Here is a 21,104-nt window from a genome sequence, read left to right on the forward strand (position 1 = left end):
TGCAGAAAATTGTTGTTTCCTGGAAACCCTTTGCCATGTTGAAGAAGTTACCAAACTCGTAAAAGTAAAACAATTAAATAAAACGAGAGGCTTTGCAGGTGAGGAAAAGATGGATATGAATAGCATTTAAGGGAGACAAAGCTGTGGGAGCTGTTAAACTCCAGCAACTTTAATAGCCATGACAGCTTTAAATACTTACAAGTCATCCTGCTAACACAGTCTGCCTAAGTGCAGCAGAAAAGTAATGCCTCTCTGTGTGTTCCCCTTCTTTTCATTTGCCCTAGCTGATGGGGGAGAAGAGGCACAATTAATATTTTATCACCAAATTAATAACTGGTGCATGGTCCTTAGGCTAATATTTCTCACATATATTGTATGAAATGGGAAGTTCAGCTAACTACTACAGAAGAGTGGCTTTATTAAAATAAAAAAGGATTTTAACAGAATAGCAATGAGAGCTGCTGGAGTACTTTTGGTGATTTTGAAGCTTTAGCATTTCACCTTGATTCTCCTTGGGAAGCTTTCTTCTCTGCCTGCCAAGGTTTCCCAGTTCTTTCTTATGTTTACATCCAGCAAAAATTGGAGTCTTGTTCTCCAGGAAAAGCTGGAGAAAATGGATTTTTCAAACCCCTCATTATGCAAACCCTCCCAGAATACTTTCACAAACACATGATTCAGCATCCCAGGGGCAAACAGATACATTAACACATTTTGTACAATCTGGGCTATTTTCCAGATAACATTCTTCGCATGGTAGACACAAAACACTACTATTTGTTTTGAAGACACTTTACTATGAAGGAAAGAAAATCCTTCAAATAATTATATAAGATTAGACCATTTTCAAAATAGATGTAGTTCAGATGAAAAAAATCATTGCTTCACAAATACTCACACTACAAATTATTCTCAGCACGTAGAACAGCTTGAGCTTTTCACCAATAAAATCATTAAACAAGAAAATTAGGTAAAATCAAGATGTTCCATGTCCTGTTTTGGTATCTAGTTACTATCCAGAAAAGTTACCATTTAAAAAAAAAAAAATTAATCAGATTAATTCAACATAGATTTGTGTTATGGTTAACTTGTACCAAATATCTAGGGGCAAAATCAATGTATTACAGGCTACTACAGCTTCTGTGAATCTCTCTGTATTATTTTTGTGCCAATAAAAAAGTCACATATTTAATTTTTTACTTTAAAAATTCAGATATCCATAGTATATGTCGCTTCCATAATGATTGTTTATTGAATAAAGGTTATTTGAATTTAGAGAAATGAATTTGAGAGGCCATTTGCAACCCTTTTTCAGCTTTGTTCATGCACACTACTTCCAGATATCCAGATATCTAAAAAAGCAATGAGCAGTACAGTCAGAGATTACTAAACACAATCTATATCTTCCCTGATCAAACACAAGCTATCAGTATTTCTTTCCCTTATTTCATTTAATCCTTTTCTGCTCAGCAGCAGGTAAAGCAAAGACTAATGAGGAAGGAATCACCTTTCAGAAATGCTGGGTCATTGTATCAGGTTTTTCAAATATCTTTTCTTTTGGGAGATGAGGTGGCTCAGCGGGGGCCACTAAGATGGAAAAATATCAATGTATTACTCATATTCAAGATGCCAGTGTGATGCAATCTGCACTGATGCAGTAAGTGGTAAGACAAGCCACTTAATGAATCTGGGAAATGATTAAATACCAGTGCCCTTAACAAGAAAAAAGACATTTTCAGGATAGGTAATTTTGCAGCTTTGCCCTACAGACATTTCATATGACAAAATAAGCACTGAAAAAAAAAAAAAAGAAGGAATATCAGACACCCTGCTTTGCTTGAGTCACCATGTTTCACAGCTGTTGTTGATCTGGTAATCTTCCAAAAGAAAAGCTGTATTATCTTGTACGCAATTGAGGCAAGTCAAGAACAGCTCCACTGCAGCAAGAAAATTTGTGATTTAACTGTGCAAACCCAAGAGCACTCCAGTGCCACATAAAGTCATCCTGGTGCCCATGGGAGGTCTGGTGGTGTTTGGTGGAGGGCCTGGCAAGGCTCCTCCAAGGAGCCACCTGTAAAATTCATCCTCTTCATTAAATGCCTTAATTTGTCATGTGCCCCATATAAGCAGTAGTTTTCACTTCCCAAGAACCATAGTGTGTTCTCCTGGCCTCCATTTGCACACAAGAGGGAGCAACTGGATGTTCCATTCTGCTTTCTTTGAAATGTCTGAAGAATGGAATAAGTGCCTACAAAGTGCAGTGCAATAGCAGCCTTGCAAAAAGCAATGGGTATCAACTTACCCTGTGGGCAAGAAATTCGTTTGGTCCTGGGATCCACAGTAGCCTTACAGCCACACTGTAAGCCAGTGTGGACATCAGGATGTGGATCTCGTGTGTTCTGCTAATTGTTTGCAGGTATCTAAGTTTTCTCTGCTGTAACATTTCCATTTTATAGAGAGGAAAAGATTGAGGAATGGATGAAGAGTTTGCATGATGGACATTGGTCTGATTTGGTCATATTCTGTAAATACACTGTAAATTTTAAATAAAAGCATTTAATGAACCAGTGTAACACAGCGTTACTCTCTCTGCCATGCCTGAAGTTTTGCATTGCCTTAGAATCATTTTGACTATACCAATTTCTGACAATTGCAGGTCTTTGGGTAGAAACAATGTATTACAAACATTTAGGAAAAAGCAGTGGGTAAGAAAAAACCAGGTACTTGAAACTTGTTTGTGCGGAGTAAACTTCAATTACTAGAACCTATTTTCAATTCATTCTTCCAGGGAATCTATATTGTTTTCAGTGACTGCTGTCCAGACCAAGTTGGACTCTTTACCTGACCTTTGATGCTACACACGAATGAGAAAATCTCCTAGGTAGCCCTGACAGGGTTAGGAAAATAGGATTATTTTTCTGTGACATAGCCTCTATATGATTAATGATTCGCATTTGTACAGCTGTTTCAAAGTAGCAAAGAGCAGACAATGACTTGGGGGATTTGAATGCAGGGTGGTTGCTTCTGAAATTACTTGTCTAAAAGATGATAAAAAGAGAGCATGCTGCTGCCTGCCTGGAAGACTGCAAAACATTGCCCACAGCCTTAAAACCGGTCTTTCAATGATGACACGTGTGACATAACAAGTTACATCTGATGTGATGGTTACTTCCAGCCTTTGGCAGTCAGATGATTTTAGATTGTGCCTAAATGAAAGTACAGCTATTTCTCAAGAAGAAATCAAAGTTGAGGATCACCAAGCTCTTGGCATGGTGAAAGCCTGCATTTCTCCACAGCTCTGCCCAGAAGCTGATACCAATGACATAAGGGCTCAAAGGCAAGAGGGGTTTCCCTTGCATGTTTTGGGGCATAAACAGAGTACACATATAAATCCTGGTTTTTTTTCCTAAAGTCAGAATTATGTTACTATGCCTTTAATTTATTTTCTCAGCTGAAAATACTATGGCATCAAAACTGGGCTGGCATTTTAACAAATATAAATCACTGCCCCACATCAGAATTGATCTTTTATCACTGGTTTCCCCATCTGGATGCTGCAACCAAGATGAAACCTACATGCCCTGTTCACCTGGTGACATGGTTGCTCTGCAGCATCTGATGCCTGGAATACATATCTAAATTTAGGAACCTTCTTCCTTTCTGGGCTTATTCCAGTTGTGCCAGGTCACAAAGCTCAGAGGTCATCAGACAAGTCAGAAAACTAATGGTTTTCTAATTAGCTTTTTGCCATAATTTAGTAGTGTTTCATATTGTCCTTCTATTGTTTTGGACCTAAAAGCTTCATCTTCAACTGAAACCTAATCTGGGTTATTAAGACTGCTCCTTTATATAATGGACCTACAGAAAAACATCTTGCTGCAAGCCAGACTGCCCACGCACATCCTGACTGCAATGTGGACACTTGGAAGGATCACTTCTGTGAAAGTCACTGTCCTGATTAATGAGTACCCTTACATATAAAAAGCAGGAATGAGGCAAAAGATATTCACACCAGGAAAAAGTATTTACAGTTTTCTAAGCATGTTTTTAAAAATGTATATGATTTACACTGAATGGAAAACTTCTAATATAAGCCTAGGGCTCCAAGATTTAATTATAAGTTATTTTCTCTGGTCTCTTATTTGACATGAGTGTTACATGTTCCCCTACATATGCTTACACATTTCCCGTAACCCATGCTGTCTGGTACTATCTGTCTGTTCATACTACATACAGTAAAAGTTCTGTAGGCAAGTTCATGCTATTCAAATGGATTTCCTACAATCAAAAAGTTCTTTAAATAACCCAGCAATGACTCCACGATTTAGGACATTTTCCCTGAGCTACACTCCAAGATGGCAGGGCCTGAGCTGGATTCATTTTCTCTCTCTGGTACCTGTTTGCAGACAACAGTTTCTTTTGGTGTTAAAGATCTATGTTAATTTGTCTAATTTGAGTCCACCAGTTAATTATAGACTTATCTACATGACACATCATTCAAGCTTGGAAAACCTAGGCTCTAGTCCATGCTGTTACTCTCCACTTCCTTTGCTAGTCATTGCTTGCCTGGATGACATGCATATAAAGTCTGCAGCAAAGAGTGTATATATACGTGCACAGCACCAGGTGGGGTGATACAACCCCCTTGAGATTCAGTAGGAATCCTGGATTCCTGACTCAGTGCACATAGAAAGCAACTGTAGGAGAAAAACCAAGACAAAAAAACCGAAAACAAGCCCAGTGGTTAATGGGCAAAGATAAGAAAACCACCATTACATTAAAGAGATTAATCAATTGTTTGGGGGACTGGATTTTGACAGCTGAATTAAAAAATTACTTCCTCCTTTAGGAATTATCAATGAAAGCTATTTAATTTATGTAGGTGTGTCACACCATGAGCCTGAGGCATCTCAAGCCATATCTTCAGAAGCACCATATCTCAGCTGCCATTGCAAAATAAGAGAAAAATGTGAAGAATTCTGAAGAGCAAAAATTCACTTGTTATTCTAAGACATGCCAAGGAAGTTCTTTTCATACAATGAGAAGCAATTCCTGTATCAAAGAGCTAAGCCCACATCACACTAAATGTGTGAGAAAGATAATTGCACAAATGAACACTGGAGTACAAGATGTAGAAAAACTGAAGTACCTTGCTTCAAAAATGCAAGAGGTCTTTGGTGAAGGTTAGAGTTTAAGAGGGGATTCTGCACTTCATCCTCTCATGCTGATTTCTTTCCTTAAGGCAATTCCCAGAGACACACTCTGTACCACCTACGTTATCTAGATCAATGCAGAGTGCAAAGACATATTTCCCATGACTCTCTCCACTAGCACACTGAATGCACACTTTCCCATTGATGCTCTGGTTTTGCTTAGGGGGTAAGTTACTATTGAAAACATTTAATTTCAGTATGTGTTCTAGTGGAGAGGAAAATACATGGCTACAATAATGTCTGCCTATAGAACTCACTCCATTTAAGTGTCCATATCTTTTGCTGGTAAAACCATCAATCCACAAAGGAAAGCCTTGCTTGTGTAGCTGTATTAGTAAAAATGTTCTAGTATAGAGTTGGCATAATTGAAAAAACTTTCATGTGGAGGACTAAATGCATTTTCCTGGGAATGGCACAGCATGAACATGGTATTGCTCTGCCAGGTCTTCCAAACTATTTACAATCCAAAAAAAGCTGTTTATACAGATTTTTGAAGTATCACTAATGATCCAGTTATTCAGAAACACCTTCATCTGTTTCAGATAATCTTTTCCTTGGCAGGTACTTTGTTTTTGAATTTACTTGCCTTCTTAGGACTCTGGTACTGTATTTAGGTGAATTTGGTAGACTGACATCTACAGAGAAGGGAGAACAGATTCCCATTCAGGCCCCACAAGACATGGCACCTAGAGCATATCAGACCCCTGACCACAGACTCTTTTACATGGGTAGTACACAGGTGTACCAATTCCAGTATATACCTCTCTTTCACTGTCTCATAGCTATGACTTCTTGCATATCAGGTAGTCTTCACTGGCTGAAGGACTTCTAAAAGCAAGCATGTTTTTGTCTAAGTCTGACTCCAATGCCTGGTAAACTGAAATTTACATTTCACTCCAAATATTCCTTTGAAGACACTGATAATGTTCTAAAGTCATAATCCAATACTCTAGTTGCTTGATCTTGCTGACCAAACTTTGTAACACATAACATCCTTTGTTCAGAAGTCCTAACTGCAGCTCTGGGTATAGATAACATGGAAATCCCTCATAATGCTCTGTTTTATCTGATCTTGAACTAACTTTTTATGTTGTTGGTTTTTCAAAATTTTTGAGTTTTCCTTCCTTCCTCCCTTTCTTCCCTTCCTCTGTTGCTTGGAAGTACTCCTGACATCTTTGTTAAGTCCATTTCTGCCTGTGGCCACAACAGGTCACAGCAGACACTATGCAAGTCTTACTTTGAAAGAGTTCTGATCCATGTGTGTTTGTTGTATAAGGTCTCTTGCTGCTTCCACTTATTAGTCCCTTTCTCTCCCCCATTGGTTTTGCTGCCCCTGTGTACTTGTCATACCATGTCAGTTCTCTACTTTGAGTTTTTCTAGCAATCTGCTACTGGGGCTGGATTCCCCAGTATCTTACAATGTAGAGAAATATACCATTTCAGTCTACAAGCCTGTATTTGTATTTGGCAATGAGCATATTTTACCTTTGTTACATGCTGGTCCAAGTGCTCTGAATGTCCCTCATTGTTACTCTGGCCACATCACTCATATGTTGTATTCTTGGATGTCTACAGTTTTTTTTAAATGCACTGAGACTCTCTGAACAAGCTTCTCAGCTTTTTTGCATTTTAAAGTGAGACCATGATACATGTGCAAGTGGATTACTGTCTCTTCCTGAACATGCCTCCTTAGGACTTTTTTTTTTAACTGTAAATTCTCAGTGAAATTAATTCAGTGTCCCTTTTTATCAATCAGGATTCCTTACTGCACATCTAGTCTTTCTTCACGTTCAGTGGACCATCAACAGGGATTTGCTTTAATTTCTGCCTTATTATTCACATACTGCAGGAGTTAAAATACCCTACAGAGAAGGTGACATGCTTTCAGATTGCGGATTTTTTAAAACCCAGGCTCACACTGCCAAGGCCCACTGGGTGGCTCCAAACACTGCACCTTGTCCCACCTCCACCTACTCAGCATCAGCCCAGCTCTGCAGAAGTATGTGCTGGAGATCAGCAAGATCTCAGTGCTGGAGATCAGCAAGTGTGGCAGGGCAGAGCCTGGGCTCATAGATGTTGCACCAGACACATTAGTAGTCCTTACTGGGGAACACTTGCATCACAGTAGTGCCCAGAGGCCCAGTAGAGGGTGCCTGTGCAGGAAGAAACATCAAGGCTTAAGTTCCACACATGACCCTAGAGACACTTAACTGAGGCACCCAAAATCAAGAGTGAGAGAGGCTTACACAGGGCACAGAGGTGATGCTGTTCCCTCACTGACTGCATGGTGGGCCAAATGAGATGATGATTCAATGGAGATGACTTATTTAAGCTCTTGAAATTCAACAGGATGAACCTGGCCCTTTGGGAGAAGGGAATATTGAGGACCAGAACTACAGCCTGGCTCTGTGATCACGTGTGTGAACATATGCGAACATATGTGCATGTACACTGCATGTCCTGACCTCAGAATTTTATCTATACACACAAACATGCATGTGTACATTGCATGTTCTGGCCTCTTTAAATCCAGCACATAAAGAGTGGTTTGGCAGGGAAGAGAGAAGTCCTCTGATTTAATTTGAAGAGAGACCAATAATCCTGTAAAGCAATAAAATGAATTAATGCCGTTGCCTAACTCTGTGCCTTTGCTTTCTAAATACACTCCTGGTTTGTCATATCTTACAAGACTGTGCACATGCAGGTTACCTTCACACAAGCTTGTCTTCCTGTTATAGAATTTCCACAATTTTATTTTTTTCCATCTACCAAGTGCTATATGAACTAACTCTATGTAAGGAGCTGTTTCACCTGTGCTATTCTGTGTTAGGGCCAGCATACAAGCAAAGCAAACCAACCAGCCAATCCCAACTAATGTAAGAATAACAAGGAAAGGAATGAACTCTAATTAGTTTATTTTTTACTCTAGGCAGCTATCCCATTTGGACCATGATTAATATTTAATTTGGATGTAATGAAGTTCAACAGTTTTCCACTCTTCATGCTATAATACAGTTTACTGCTTCAAGAAACCCCTGTCAGTTCTACTCAGCTTAAAAGAGGTGTAAGTATCTTAGACGGCTTTGTATCTGTGGCAATTCAATACATAAGATAATACATGCATAAGGAAGAGATTTGCTCATCTGGCTAACACCATCACATTAAGAGACATGCACCTTTTCAACTTTGAAGTGATAAAGCCCAGGAGGCTCAGGAACTTCTCATTTGATGATATTTCACTACATCTCATCTAGTATGGCAACAGAAATCCAGTCTTGCACAAAATACCCATTTTATTGAAAATCTGCTGTTATTGAAATTGCATTTTTCTTGCTGAAACTGACCGAGAGGTATTGCCCGTTTCACAAGAGTGTGAAGCATGTGAGCTAGTGTTAACTCATATAGAAAGTGATGGCACTTTACAAGTGTTATCTTGCCTAAAAAATGCATCCTTGTGTGGTGGTTTTAAACCCAGCTGGAGATGAAACACCACAAGAAGCAATTAACTCTACCCTTGCTGAAGCCAGGACAGCTTGACAACCTGCTTCCAATCTCAAGGAGCTTGTCTCTAAATCCATAGTACACTGACATGGGTGAAGTGCCAGAAGAAGTAGAAATGAAAAATCCTTTGCTATGTACAGGTAGAGTTTGGGGATTTCTTTTATAGCTGGCTCTCAAATTAGGCAAATGAGTGTCTTTATCAATGTCCATATATGGTACATATATTTAAGGAGAGCAGACACAGGTGATGTGAAAGAAGTCTGTGCTCCAATTGAAGATTCTATAACTTTCTACATTCTGTAAGATGCATAGAAATCATTAAGTTATTACAATCCAGCAAAGCCTGGGAGATGTGGAAGATCCAGAGATTGCTACTATTAAACCCAGGATACTAGCATTTGAGCAACTGTTAAGGCACTGGCATGTCATTCTGCTATTTTAAGTATGAGTTGAGCATCACAGCTGAACTAGTAAGCTGTGTTATTACTTTTAGTGTCAGCTTGTTGTTTGTTTTTTTTAAGTGTTACATCTGAATATATTATACCATATGATAAAAACTTCAAATCCATTAGTACCCAGCAACCCCTAGTTCATTGCTTTTTTTACATCATCATGCAAGTTCTGAGAAGTTCTGAGAAGTTCTCTAATCACAATGCAGAGCAGGTTCCTTTGAAAACATGTACTTTCCTGTTTTTTAGGCTTTTTGCCTGGTTTTGTTTTGGTCTCTGTTTTTCTGAGAAATGTATCATATATGAAAACAAACCCCATCAAGACTGCAATGGGAGGTGAAGGTTGTGCTCTTTAGGAAACCACAGTTTGGAGGGATTGCTGAAATTGAAATCTGCAGGCCTGCAGCATATGAGAACTGGTCCTGATCAATCCTGGTGGAGAACTAAACAGAAGGCTTGGGGATGAGCAGCTACTCCTGCGCAGGTATTCCCTCACCAGGTGAGCAGAATTTGAAGACACTGCATGGCCATGAGAAGACATTCTTGTGAGTTCACTCTTACAGAGCTCACCCAACAGAGCTGGTCAGCTGGGAAGCATATGAAGTAGACCAAAGCCTTGCCTGCAGCTGCATCTGGCATTCTAGGTAAAAGCCAAAAATGCTGAATAAACAATACAATTTCCTGATAATTTTCTCCATCTGCCATCAATTTGAAGCTGCAAAATAAAACACACTGTTCTCTGCAGTAGCATAACTTCAGAAACTGCTCATATCTCTCTAGAGGTTAAGACTGAAGGGAAATGGCTGAGACCTGGCTAAGGAGAGGTTTACACTGATTGCTACAGGGGAGGTCTGAGCAGCTGGTTTTGACATCAGATGATCCTTCTCTTGAAGGAGTGCAGTTACATCTGTCTTAAGGAAGTTCTCTCTCTCAATTTCTGCCATGCAAAGACTGTAAGTGACAGTGCAAGATAGACTAAATTATATTCAGAGTTCCCAGTCTGAAACATATTACCTTTGTATCGTGGAAAGAAGAAGCAGGAAACAAACACTGGCATCAAAAAGAAATGAAACAATGGACACCTGAAGAAGAGAAAATGCTGAAGGTGCAGCAGCTGCAACAGCCTCAACTGAACCATGAGTCTGTACTTGCTGAACTCTTCAATGAGAAGAGGTTTTTCTGTAGACCCCATCTAGCATCAGAGATCTGTGAGGCACTCATGTCTATTAATAAGATGTATTAAGAAGATTCTATTTTCTGCACATCAAATCAGCTTGGGGAATTTTTCTTCTCATGGCCTAGCCCAGCCTCTCTGATGAAACTTAAATCTAAGTATTTGCCTGTAATATTCAATTGCAGTAATGGGAGAAGATGATGTTTCTGTCAAATTTGAAGAAATTCTACCATATTTTGCATCTACTTTCACTTAGATTTGGACTTACGTGTAATACTGGTAAGCAGACAGAGACCAAGCAAGTAGAACAACAGAGAGCACAACCAAGGCACCTTTTGCTTGGGAGAAGTGGTAAGCTTATACTCACCTTACAATCAGCATCTATTTCATATCCCATAAGTTTACAATCAGCATGTATTTTGCTTGGAAGATGTGCATCTCCTGCACTTCCTTTCATTATGCATCTTTCAGTTCAGCACTCTGGGGTGGGAGTTGCTGGGAGGGAGGGATTTTTTGCATGCATTTACTACCTGCCCACATCAGCAAGATAGGAACAACCATCAAGGATATGCTTGCCCCATAAGGAGCTCCTGCCCTGTGGGCCAAAGTACAGACCCTCCCACTGGAGCTCTACTTCCATGCTGGACCACCATGGAAAAGTTTTTTCCTAGAGGTGACAGAGCAGCGGCTTATCACCATGCAGAATGGTGAAGCACTTCACTACCCCAAGGGGCTTTTGCAAACATCAGTGCCTTGGAGGTGCTGACAGCTGAGTAGTCCTGAGCAAATAAAAAGAGATCTGCTCACTCCTTGGCCTCTGTCCTGCACTACTTCACCTGCAAGAGCTGTCCCATCACCAAAGTGCCACAAATGGCTCTTGTGTGTATATTTTGGAGATCCAGAATCCATTGGTTTAAGCTGTCTGGCCCACATGCCCAAAACAGCTAGTATAATAATTTTTCACTCCTTGGAGCTGTTGGGCACCTCCTCACCTAAGGTTATCAAATGCACTGTTGATTACTGGAGGGATATGTCACTTAGCCAAACATTTATTTCTCTGGTTTTCTTTACTCCAGGAGCCACAGCAAGTCCAGTCCTGGTACTTCATGTGTTTTCATGTGTTACTTCAAGTGTTTTCATCATCAAGTAGGGAGATATACAGTATTTCTTGTTTCCATGCTACCCAAAAGCTTCAGAGCAATAAAAACACTTCATCTTTTGTAGTAAACACAGGCCACCAGCTATGAACTATTATTAAATCTAATATAACAAAATAATTTGGGAAGCATCTGAGATGCTGCCAAGGATTAGCAGGCTTTGGGTAGGCTGGGCTGTTCTATGGATACTACCTGTATAATACCCAGATGCCAACTTTCATTCACTGCTGCAAAACACCCAGACCATCATGCAGCAAAAAACCAAAACTACAGGAGGCATGCAACACATTGCATCATTTGTTTCACCTACAATACATTACCACAAATATGTCTGTGGAAGTTGACTGGGAATCTCTATCAATGTTATCCCAAATAACAGGTCTGTGATTTGGAGAATAAGTTTAAGGGAAGGGAAATGTTTTCATTCATTTTATCACAGTATTACTATAATTTACTCCAAATCTAAGGTAGCTGCAAAAGCAGGAGATCACTTTCGTACCTTGAAACAATGGGAAACAAACTCAGAAATGTCTGCTTTTCTCTACCACTGACCCAGGATCTTTATAAAAGCATAAAAAAACCTAAAGAAGTTTAAAGTTTATGTCTAAGAACTGTTTGTGTCAAGGGATATCCATGTCAAGTTTTGCTCTGACATTGGTACAATGCTTCCACCAGCAGCTGTCTTCCAGCCAGGTTTCAAACAACAACAATGTTATTCACTGCTGACAGAGATCCAATCCACTAAAGATTAAATGAACGTGGAATAGCACCTTCAGTCTTCTTGTTAAGTCCTTTGGACCTACCACTTTTGACAAAGAAATGCAAGAGACAAAGGACTTTTACATGGGGTGTCTTATTTTATTCTGAAGATTGAAGTCAAGCAAGCAGGAGTGCTGGAAGTCCAGGACCAAAATTATTTAGCTTTTTTAACTCCTTGATTTTCACTTTGCATTCTTGGTTAAAAGAGTTCTAAGGATATTAAACTACTCCCAACTCTCAAATCACTGCTCTGCCTGTAATCCACAGTTGGACCATTCATACGCCTGCGGCTTGTCCTTATCTTGCACTCCCTGTTTTTTAACTTATATGTACATCATGTACTTCTATACCCTCCTGATGTTAACTAGCAGTATTATAGTAGTATTAAATTATTTGCATTGCATTATTTGTTCTGCTTTGTCCCTCTTTTTTTGATGGTGATTTTTTTCCATTGCTTGACATGAAGTGCACAAAAATGCTGAGTAATATAGGCATTCTTCTTTAAAATGCTTTTGCAGGCAAGGAAGCTCCTTAAATCATTGCACTTACTCATGTCTAAATTGAGACATATGCAAATATCCTTGCAAGCTACTAACTGAAGTATATGATTTCCTGTATCATGATAAAATAACACAGAAGTCTAATAAATAAGAAGCAGTCTGTACTCTTACTCATTTTTACTGTCTCAGTTGAAATTAACCACTTTCCACACAAAGGAGAACTGGTTACACTAGCTTAAGAATAAACATTAGAAGCATGTTTACATCTTGCAAAATGTATGATTTTAGTGAAAAAGTCACTTAAAACTGAACTAGAGTGAGCAATACCTGACCAAAGAATTTGTGTGATGTGAAAGGCCTTAAAGGCCATCCACAAAAACAGTGCTAGCCTTACTGTTTCTCCAAAAGGTATTGCTTTTTTTCTGCACAGCACACATCCTCATGAGCCCACCAGCTACATGAGCCCACCTACATGAGTGGTGTGTGTAGAAGTAGTGCTCTCTGTCAGGATGATAGGATGCTCTGCTGCAAGAGGAAAGGGATGGGTTCCTGTTTCCCCTTCTTGGAGCAGGGTCATGAGTACTGCCTGCCAGCAGGTGCTGGACATTGCTCCTCACAAGTAAGTGTCACCTTGATCTGAGAGGAAAAGCAAATGATATATATTTTAATAATATATTATATATTTTAATATATATTTTCCAGTGTATGTATCCAAAGACTTTTTCACAGACATATAGAGAATGCAGCTGCTCTGTGCTTGCACATATGATGCTGTGTGATACTAATGAATATGCAAGATCCATGGCACAGTGTTCTTACAGTTCTGTGGAATCATCCTTAGGGCAGGTCTTGAAGTAATTTTCTATCCTCACGAACCATCTTGTTCTCTCCTCTGTCACCCTTGTTGGAAGGATTTGGGATTTTTCACAGGGTTCCCCTGGATATCCTACCATGGACTTCCAAAGGATCATTGATCCTCTGCCAACATTAACAGATGAACAATCCCACTGTAATCCTTCCCTTGATTCTTTCCTAAGAATGTGGGGGGGAAATGTAGCACAGACAGCAAGCAAAATACTTTCAGGATGAGTCCATCCTACTTCACTCCTCAGAATAATGTGCTTGACATCTCTCTTCTTCTTTCCCCTTCTACAGCCCTTTACCTTCTTAGCCTATTTTGATGGGCTCTGGATATGCCAGTTGTCATGGATGCAAATTGCAATTAAACTAAGAACCTCAACTTCTGCTAATCTCTACAATTCAGATGCAATATTTTCTCATTTAAATTAAAATACTTCTTTACTGTCTTCGGAATTGCCTTGGAAAGACAACGGAAGTTAAGCTTGTTAGTGAGGCTTTCACACAAATGTCGCCTCAACTCAGGAGAAAGCAGCAAACACATCATTTGACAGATAAGTGGTCAGAGAAAAAGAGCTCTGTTACTTCTAAATATTCAAACATTTTATTTCATGGCTGCAATTAAGGAAGCAAAATAGCAAGCCATAGGAGCAAAGGTTTTGCACAGTCCTTCATCCTGCACTTTGAACTAATTAAACAAAGAGGTTTCACTGCCTTCAGTGGTGGTACTCATACAGCTGAAATTAGCCACTCTCTGATGTGTTTTGCTGGATGGGATCAGGGCTCTTAGCTTCTTGCAGCATTCAGCACTAGATGAAATATGTATTACAGTACATATTTCTGAAGCACAGTCCATGTATTCTTTCCATCTACAGTATTAATTTATGAAGTAAAGCACCAGATATCGCATGAAATCTAAAAGTTTTCTTGCCTTAAGTTACCACAAATGTCAAAGAACAATACACATTCTCAGATAAACTTCAACGAACATGAATCACAGGACAAAGACCAGTAGCATGAGGTAACTCTGACACTGATGCTGATCTGTATCTCCCACATAGAAGACATTTCGCATTTTCCAGGTTTGGGGTAGGTCTGCTTGTCTATATCCCCAAAGAAATATTCTCATTGACTTCTCCAAGAAATATCACAAGAAACCTGCCATAAGGCAAATTGAATTCTTCAAATGCTAAGTTAATACCTCAACCCTTGGTTGGTTCTATTGGTTCTATTCCCTTTTCTCTGTTGCAGCCTCAGCTGATGTATTTGTAAAAGTTGTGTTGTCAAGTTTTACCAGCTTTTGTCATCTGGAAAAACTCTAAATTTACATAACCTAAATGGTAGAAGCAGCTCTGAAATTTGCCCTGTGAGGATTAAACCACTTTTCTTAGGAGCTTTAGAGCCCTCTGTGACAAAACAAGGGAAAACACAAAAAAGAGGACAAATGTCAGCTCAGAGTGCAATGGGAAACTGATAAAAGGAAATCACTCTTATACCCAAACCTTGCTTCTAAAAGCAGTAGGTATTTGATCTGCTGGTGGCATCTGCTGTTGCATTTCAAAAAGTTATTTGCACCAGTGAAATGAATGCAAAAGGATGCTCTCACTCTTTGAACTCATTTTGGCTGTAGGAGGTGTGAAGGAATGGAGAATCTCTTGAGTGTTGATCAAATCATACACATTCAACTGAAGGCTGAACTTGATTCCCTTTTCAGCTACCTCATGAAAGAAATCTGTGTGAGTCCATTAAACACAAAGACTCTATCTTGACCAACAGGGACATCTAGGAGACAAATGCTGGGCATATTTGGTTGTATGTGCAGCTGCCTTTTACAACCTTGCCTGGCAGCTGCCATCAGCTGCTGCCAGAATTAGGGAGCTGAGCAAGGAAAGACTCCAGTCTTCATGGGTGTGACTGCTCTTAGGCAAAAACTAAAGGAAGCTGTCCCTACCTGTGTATGTTTTCTTCCAGCTTTTTCACCTTCAGCTCATCTTCTTCTGACTGCTTCCTTCTGGCTTCTTCCTCTTCTGCAGAGCCAGCAGGAATTCCCTGTAGCAGCCATTTTTCCCGAAGAGCTTTAGACTGTAATGTAAAAAAATCCCATACCTTAAATATAGACTGAAAAAAACTATCTGAAGATTGAGAAGAAGCTGTCTTTGCTTCTGAATATTAGTTAGTCCCCACTGAATTTCTGCTTACTGCTTTAGACAGTTAATAACAGCCAAATAATCAGCTGTTTACTCAGATGTCAGGCCTTTCACATTGAGGACTACCAGTTTTATAGCATACAGTTCATTTGCCATCAATGCTTTCATATTAAGTTATTTTTAATTCCTAATAAAATCAGCAAATTAGCAAGTCCTGCAAGAACTTAAATTTTTGAACAGAACTGTGGATTTCTTGTGAATAAGAAGGCATGTGCTGGAAGGACTAAAGTAATAAACTTTTTAAAGTTTCAAAAACAAAATATCAGCGTGCTCTATATGTAACATTTTTCATGGGGCATAAAATTAGTCTCCTATTAAATCAATCAAAGATGTTGTTTATTATTTATACAACAGATGTATTTCCACATATTTACAGGCAGACAGACAGACACATGTAAACATAAACATGAGCACATACATCATCACTTCAGCATCCACAAATCAGAACAAATGAACTAAAGTCTTCCAGAAAACATGGAAGGGATGCCAGGACACTGCAACCTTGTAGCAAAAAGCATCAATATCTTTCACCCAATATAATTATTCCTGGAAGTTTTGTTGTGCTTTCTACACTATGTTACTTATCTGGCCCAAATCCAACAGAGGAACGCAGCAGAAAGGATAAGGAAGACCAGGAGGCCAAAGTTAAACAGGACTTTGCCCATTGGAGTTTTCCTTGTCAAGAAAGAAATTGAGCTGGAGGAGGAATCAGTCAGCCAGGGGACAAACCAAACTTTCCCTTGCATTGATCAGTAAGGGGAGCCTTGGATTTGAATTCGCAAAGTGTATGGCAATGCTAGACCAAGGAACAAGTTCCTCTTCTACAAAGAGGAGTTAATTAGGAAATCATCAGTTCAAGGAAATTGGATTACAGAAGCAGCCCAAACATGCTGTATGTGTCTTTTCAATGTCATGCTTGTTGCTAGAATAGAACCTGACTTGTGCAATCTATGTATAAAGGGAAACCACTTACTACGAACAGCAAGCTTCAAACCTTGCCCAAAATAGAAACATTTTTGACATGTCAGACAAGGCTTTCTTGCTAGTTTTTGAATGTGTGTGTATATATAGACATAGTAACTGTGCACAAACTATTTTTGTCATTCCACAGCCTATTGGATATCAGGCAATTATATTTTCATAAGGCAGCAGACAAAAAACAACACAAAACACACACGCAAATTAAATTTTATAAATTACTCAAGCTTTCACTGGCTTTAACTGTGCTATGCATGAAAGGATGTCTAGGTGGATTTAAAGTGATTTCTATGTGAATTAGGACTTCTGCATAACAGAAAAGGTCTCATGCTCCTGTCCCATCAGCAGGTCAATAGTTGGACCTGCTGATGCTGGTGACATACTTTACCTGGCTGAACTCAGCCTTGTTCATGGCCTCCCAGATGTTAGTTGCCAAAACAGTCAAGTGGCTATCTCCAACCACAGTTTCTGCAGTTTGCTACACCTTGTCTAGCACCACCATCTATTAGTGCTTCCTGACACATTTCATGTGCTGGTAGTGACATTTTTGTGTTCAGCTGAGGTGATTACCAGCCAGAATTTTTATCATCTCATTTAGACTCACCATACTATAGATATGTGTCCTCAGCAGAGGACTCTCAAGTCACCACATGTACAAAGAAACAAAATGAGACAAAGATGGATTTACAGGTCTTGAGGGGCCAAAGATTTAACAACCTGTGCTTTGGCCTTTAAAGTCTGAATAGCACAGCTCAGTGGATACCTGCTGGGCTAGATCCAGCACAAAGCCTAGTGAAGGCTGACTGCTCTTTAGCAAACTGCTGCCTTTTCTTTCAAAGTGGACCAGCTGCATGAGCAACTATGCTGCTGCATGTATTTTACTCAGCTGCAGGAAAACCTGAAGGACACTCAGTTGGAAAAAAACCCTTAAGTTTCAAAAGATCAAACTCTAAAGATTAATACAGCAGAAAAGGCTGGTTTAGATATGGCTCCAGAAAAATAAATAAATGTAGTCTTTGACAAAATGCTGCTTGGACAGCATTGACACTTAAGACATTAAGTTAACAGTCACTCCTCTTCTATTCCAGGAGTACAGGTAAAATGGAGACTTTTCTAAATGTGGTTTTACAGAGTCTCTATGCTGATGCTCACAGGAAGAAGCCAGTCCCTCCAATACAACTGCTGTGCACTAAAATTAAGGTATTTTGTACAGGCTTTGTTTTGTTCTTTGCTTATGTGAAACACTTAAACTACAAAATTACATGGTTTCTTTCTCCCTAACTTTTTTTTTTTTTTTTTTTTTTTTTTTTTTTAATCTATCAATATCATGAATTTGAAACCGGAAAGCATCAATGAGCTTTTTAAAAGACACATTTAGAGACAAGAATGCTATGATCTACTAAAAATCTTCCCTCTTGGGTGAAATGTCAGCATATTTCATCTGAAACAGGAAAACTGGAAGCTTTGATGTTTCTGGCTCTTCTTTTCAATATGAAAATTATGGCATTTATTAAATACTATACTGAGGAATTCAGACAAGAAAACTGCTAATGGAAACATTTGTAAATTCATTTCTTAAACTGCAGAGAGTCTATTTGCCAAGCTGCTGAGGCTGTGTATGCTTATGCACTCAGGCAGGTGGGCGTACACCAGGGTCACCCCTCTTGCTGTGCAGGAAGCCTGTTCTCCCCAGCCAGAGAACTGCCGTAGGAGTGAAGTAGTGGGCAGGGGTGGAAGAATCTCTCACCTGCTTTGAGCAAGCATTTCCCAAGGGGGCTTTTTCATCACAAAAATGTAGGGAAGGCCTTTGTACATATGATGAAACCATGGGTGGGTAGTGAGGAGTTGGTAGAGCTGTGCTGGGCGCTCAGGCACAGCTCCTGCGTATGAGACAGTCTAGTGAGGCAGCCCACATCAAAGCAACCCAGACAGATGCAAAACAGAGCCACATGTAGACTGGAAACAAAAGAGAGTTTGCTGCTGTCTGTCCTCCATACCTATGAAATTTGGGTTATGCTTGTTAAAAAAAATCTTATGAAATCTTTTCCCAGGAAGAATAGGCGGCATTTCTCAAATGTGCTAAAAGAAGGTTTGCATGAGGATGAGACCCAAAAATACATACCTGTGTGAGCTACCCCTGTTCAATAATATTGTGAATTTGCTTAACAGGCTGTGATTAAAACAGCCACAAGCTGGTATATTAGCATTGCTTCTCCTTCATTGTCTGCTATGAGCTTTAACTCTCTTCTGCATTTTAAAGCTTCTTCATTCACCACAGATGTGCTGTATGATTAGATATCATCCAAATGACAGAGAGTTCTGAGAGTAGCCACATACACTACTGTGAAAATGCAGGTATTTGTACTGATTATTGCCATACTGGAATATGTGAATATAGTGAATGTTGTGAATACAGCGAGTTTGCTGCACTTTCAGAAGGAACCCCATTACTTACAGAGTGACAGTTATGCTATGTGCTGTCTTTACAGAGTGACAGTTATGCTATGCACTGTCTGGTATTGGTATTCTTTAATTTACTGCAAAAGAATGGTTTCTTCAGGGCTAAATCCTTCAGCAGAAATTAGATAATATCATTAAAAATGCTTTCTGTTACTGGAGTGGAAAGGGCACTGGGATTGAGATCCTCTAGGTTGCCACTGTTCTCAGGGGATTGAGTTTGCACAGAATTGATAATTCTGCACAGAATTGATAATTGAGATTGTAGAAATAACTTGCAGCTTCACTTTGATTGGTTCATGCAAGCATAGGAAAACCAACTGAATTCTGCACCATGCAAAAACCGAAAAAACAGGTCACAGTTATGTGAAGTGACCATAGCGAGGACATAAATAAGTGAAAAACTATTGAACAGGGCAGAAAGAAGTGCCAAAAGTCTGAATGCAGCAGACACAGTCATGGCCATAAAAATGGTGCACTGCAATCTTATATGCTATTTATTCCAGCTGCATTCTTCAGGACAGCAAAGCCTCAGGGCTTTAAGTTGTTCACACTTAGTGCTAGCAAGGAAATAATGCATATCTTCTCAAATGCACACTGCAGAATTAATGCTATATAAGCAAAGAAGACCTTTACTGTTAGTACTCCATTTTGCTTTAATGTTGCATCTAAAGCTTAAGTGTCAGAGGACATTTTATTACAGCAAGTAAAACTTTTAGCATCCTTTCCATAAATCATTATATCTATTCCATGGCACTTCTGCACTCCCTGCTTTGTGAAAGTTGATTAGTTCTGACCATCAGTCTTGTTGATTTTGAAACAACTTCCATAAAGTTTGTTCATATGAATAATACATTTCAGTCACACATAGAGTGTAATAGTGTCAGTGTCTTAACTGGAGGTCCAGCACACCTGGCAGACTTGTCATGACTTTTTATGACAAGAGAAAAATCCCAGTCCCTGCTGTGCTGCTACCTTTTGAGATAGTCCCTTAAACAAGCTTGGTGTGCAAGCAAATGTTGACAGGACAATCAGTACTATCTCTCCTTGAAAGCAGTGCCTGCTGAAGTAGAGCCCTCCTCTGTCTCCTGAGCTCAAGGAAGATGATAACCCCAAGAAGAAACAAAGATTAAAAGTTGACCCAAGTTGAGCCTTCTCCAGGAAAATGTGCTTGCTCTTGTGAAACACTTCTGAATATGGACTATTCCAGGTAATTATTGTCTTCTGCGCCCTAGAAAATAGCCACTAATGTCCGTGGTGTAGTTCCACTAAAATCAAAGTCACTTTTACTGAAATCTTAGCCAAATTGAAGTTTTGTCAAAAGTCTTTGCATTTTGAGGCTTGAAGAACACCAGAGATTAACATTTTAGAGCTGAAGTTATTTATTAATATGAAATTATTTTCTTCAGTATTTGTGCCATGGTAAATCATGAAGGCAGAAAGTTGGTATCTCAAATCTACATAAAACCAGCCCATGCCTACTAAAAGAGTGCAATGAACATTTTTTGCCTGTCACATGCATGAATTAGATGTTACTCCCCAAACACATTAGGATGCTAGCGTAACTGGCTGCATTTCAGACTCATTCTCTTTTTCAAGAAGTTACTTTGGTAGGAAAAGGGTGAGGGTTTTAGGCAGATCTGGAACTGTGGAGGCAGAAATGGATCTGATTTTGCTGTTTGGAGCCCCCTGTCACTCAGTGGATCAAGAGGGAAAGCCTCCCAGAGCAGTGAAGCCTGTTCTGTTTGTGCATGCTCTCAAGCATCTGCCTGGGTTGATAAAACTGAATTTGTAAGGGACACAGGAGCAAGAGTAAACACTGTCCAAAATGCTCTGGGATTCCTCCTTTGCCCT

General features: G+C 39.5%; 1 protein-coding gene across 6 annotated transcripts in view; it reads right to left on the reverse strand.

The window, feature by feature from the left end:
• PALM2AKAP2 (PALM2 and AKAP2 fusion) overlaps positions 1-21,104 on the reverse strand; it is a 267,129-nt gene that overhangs the window by 184,386 nt on the left and 61,639 nt on the right. For all 6 annotated transcript variants that reach the window (XM_079331629.1, XM_079331630.1, XM_079331628.1 and 3 more), the window contains one exon: positions 15,560-15,690. In XM_079331629.1, coding sequence (XP_079187755.1) covers positions 15,560-15,690 — 131 coding nt within the window. The remainder of the gene's footprint in view (positions 1-15,559; positions 15,691-21,104) is intronic.

Source organism: Erithacus rubecula, assembly GCF_903797595.1.
Source record: "Erithacus rubecula genome assembly, contig: SUPER_Z_unloc_6, whole genome shotgun sequence".
Lineage (NCBI taxonomy): Eukaryota > Metazoa > Chordata > Aves > Passeriformes > Muscicapidae > Erithacus > Erithacus rubecula.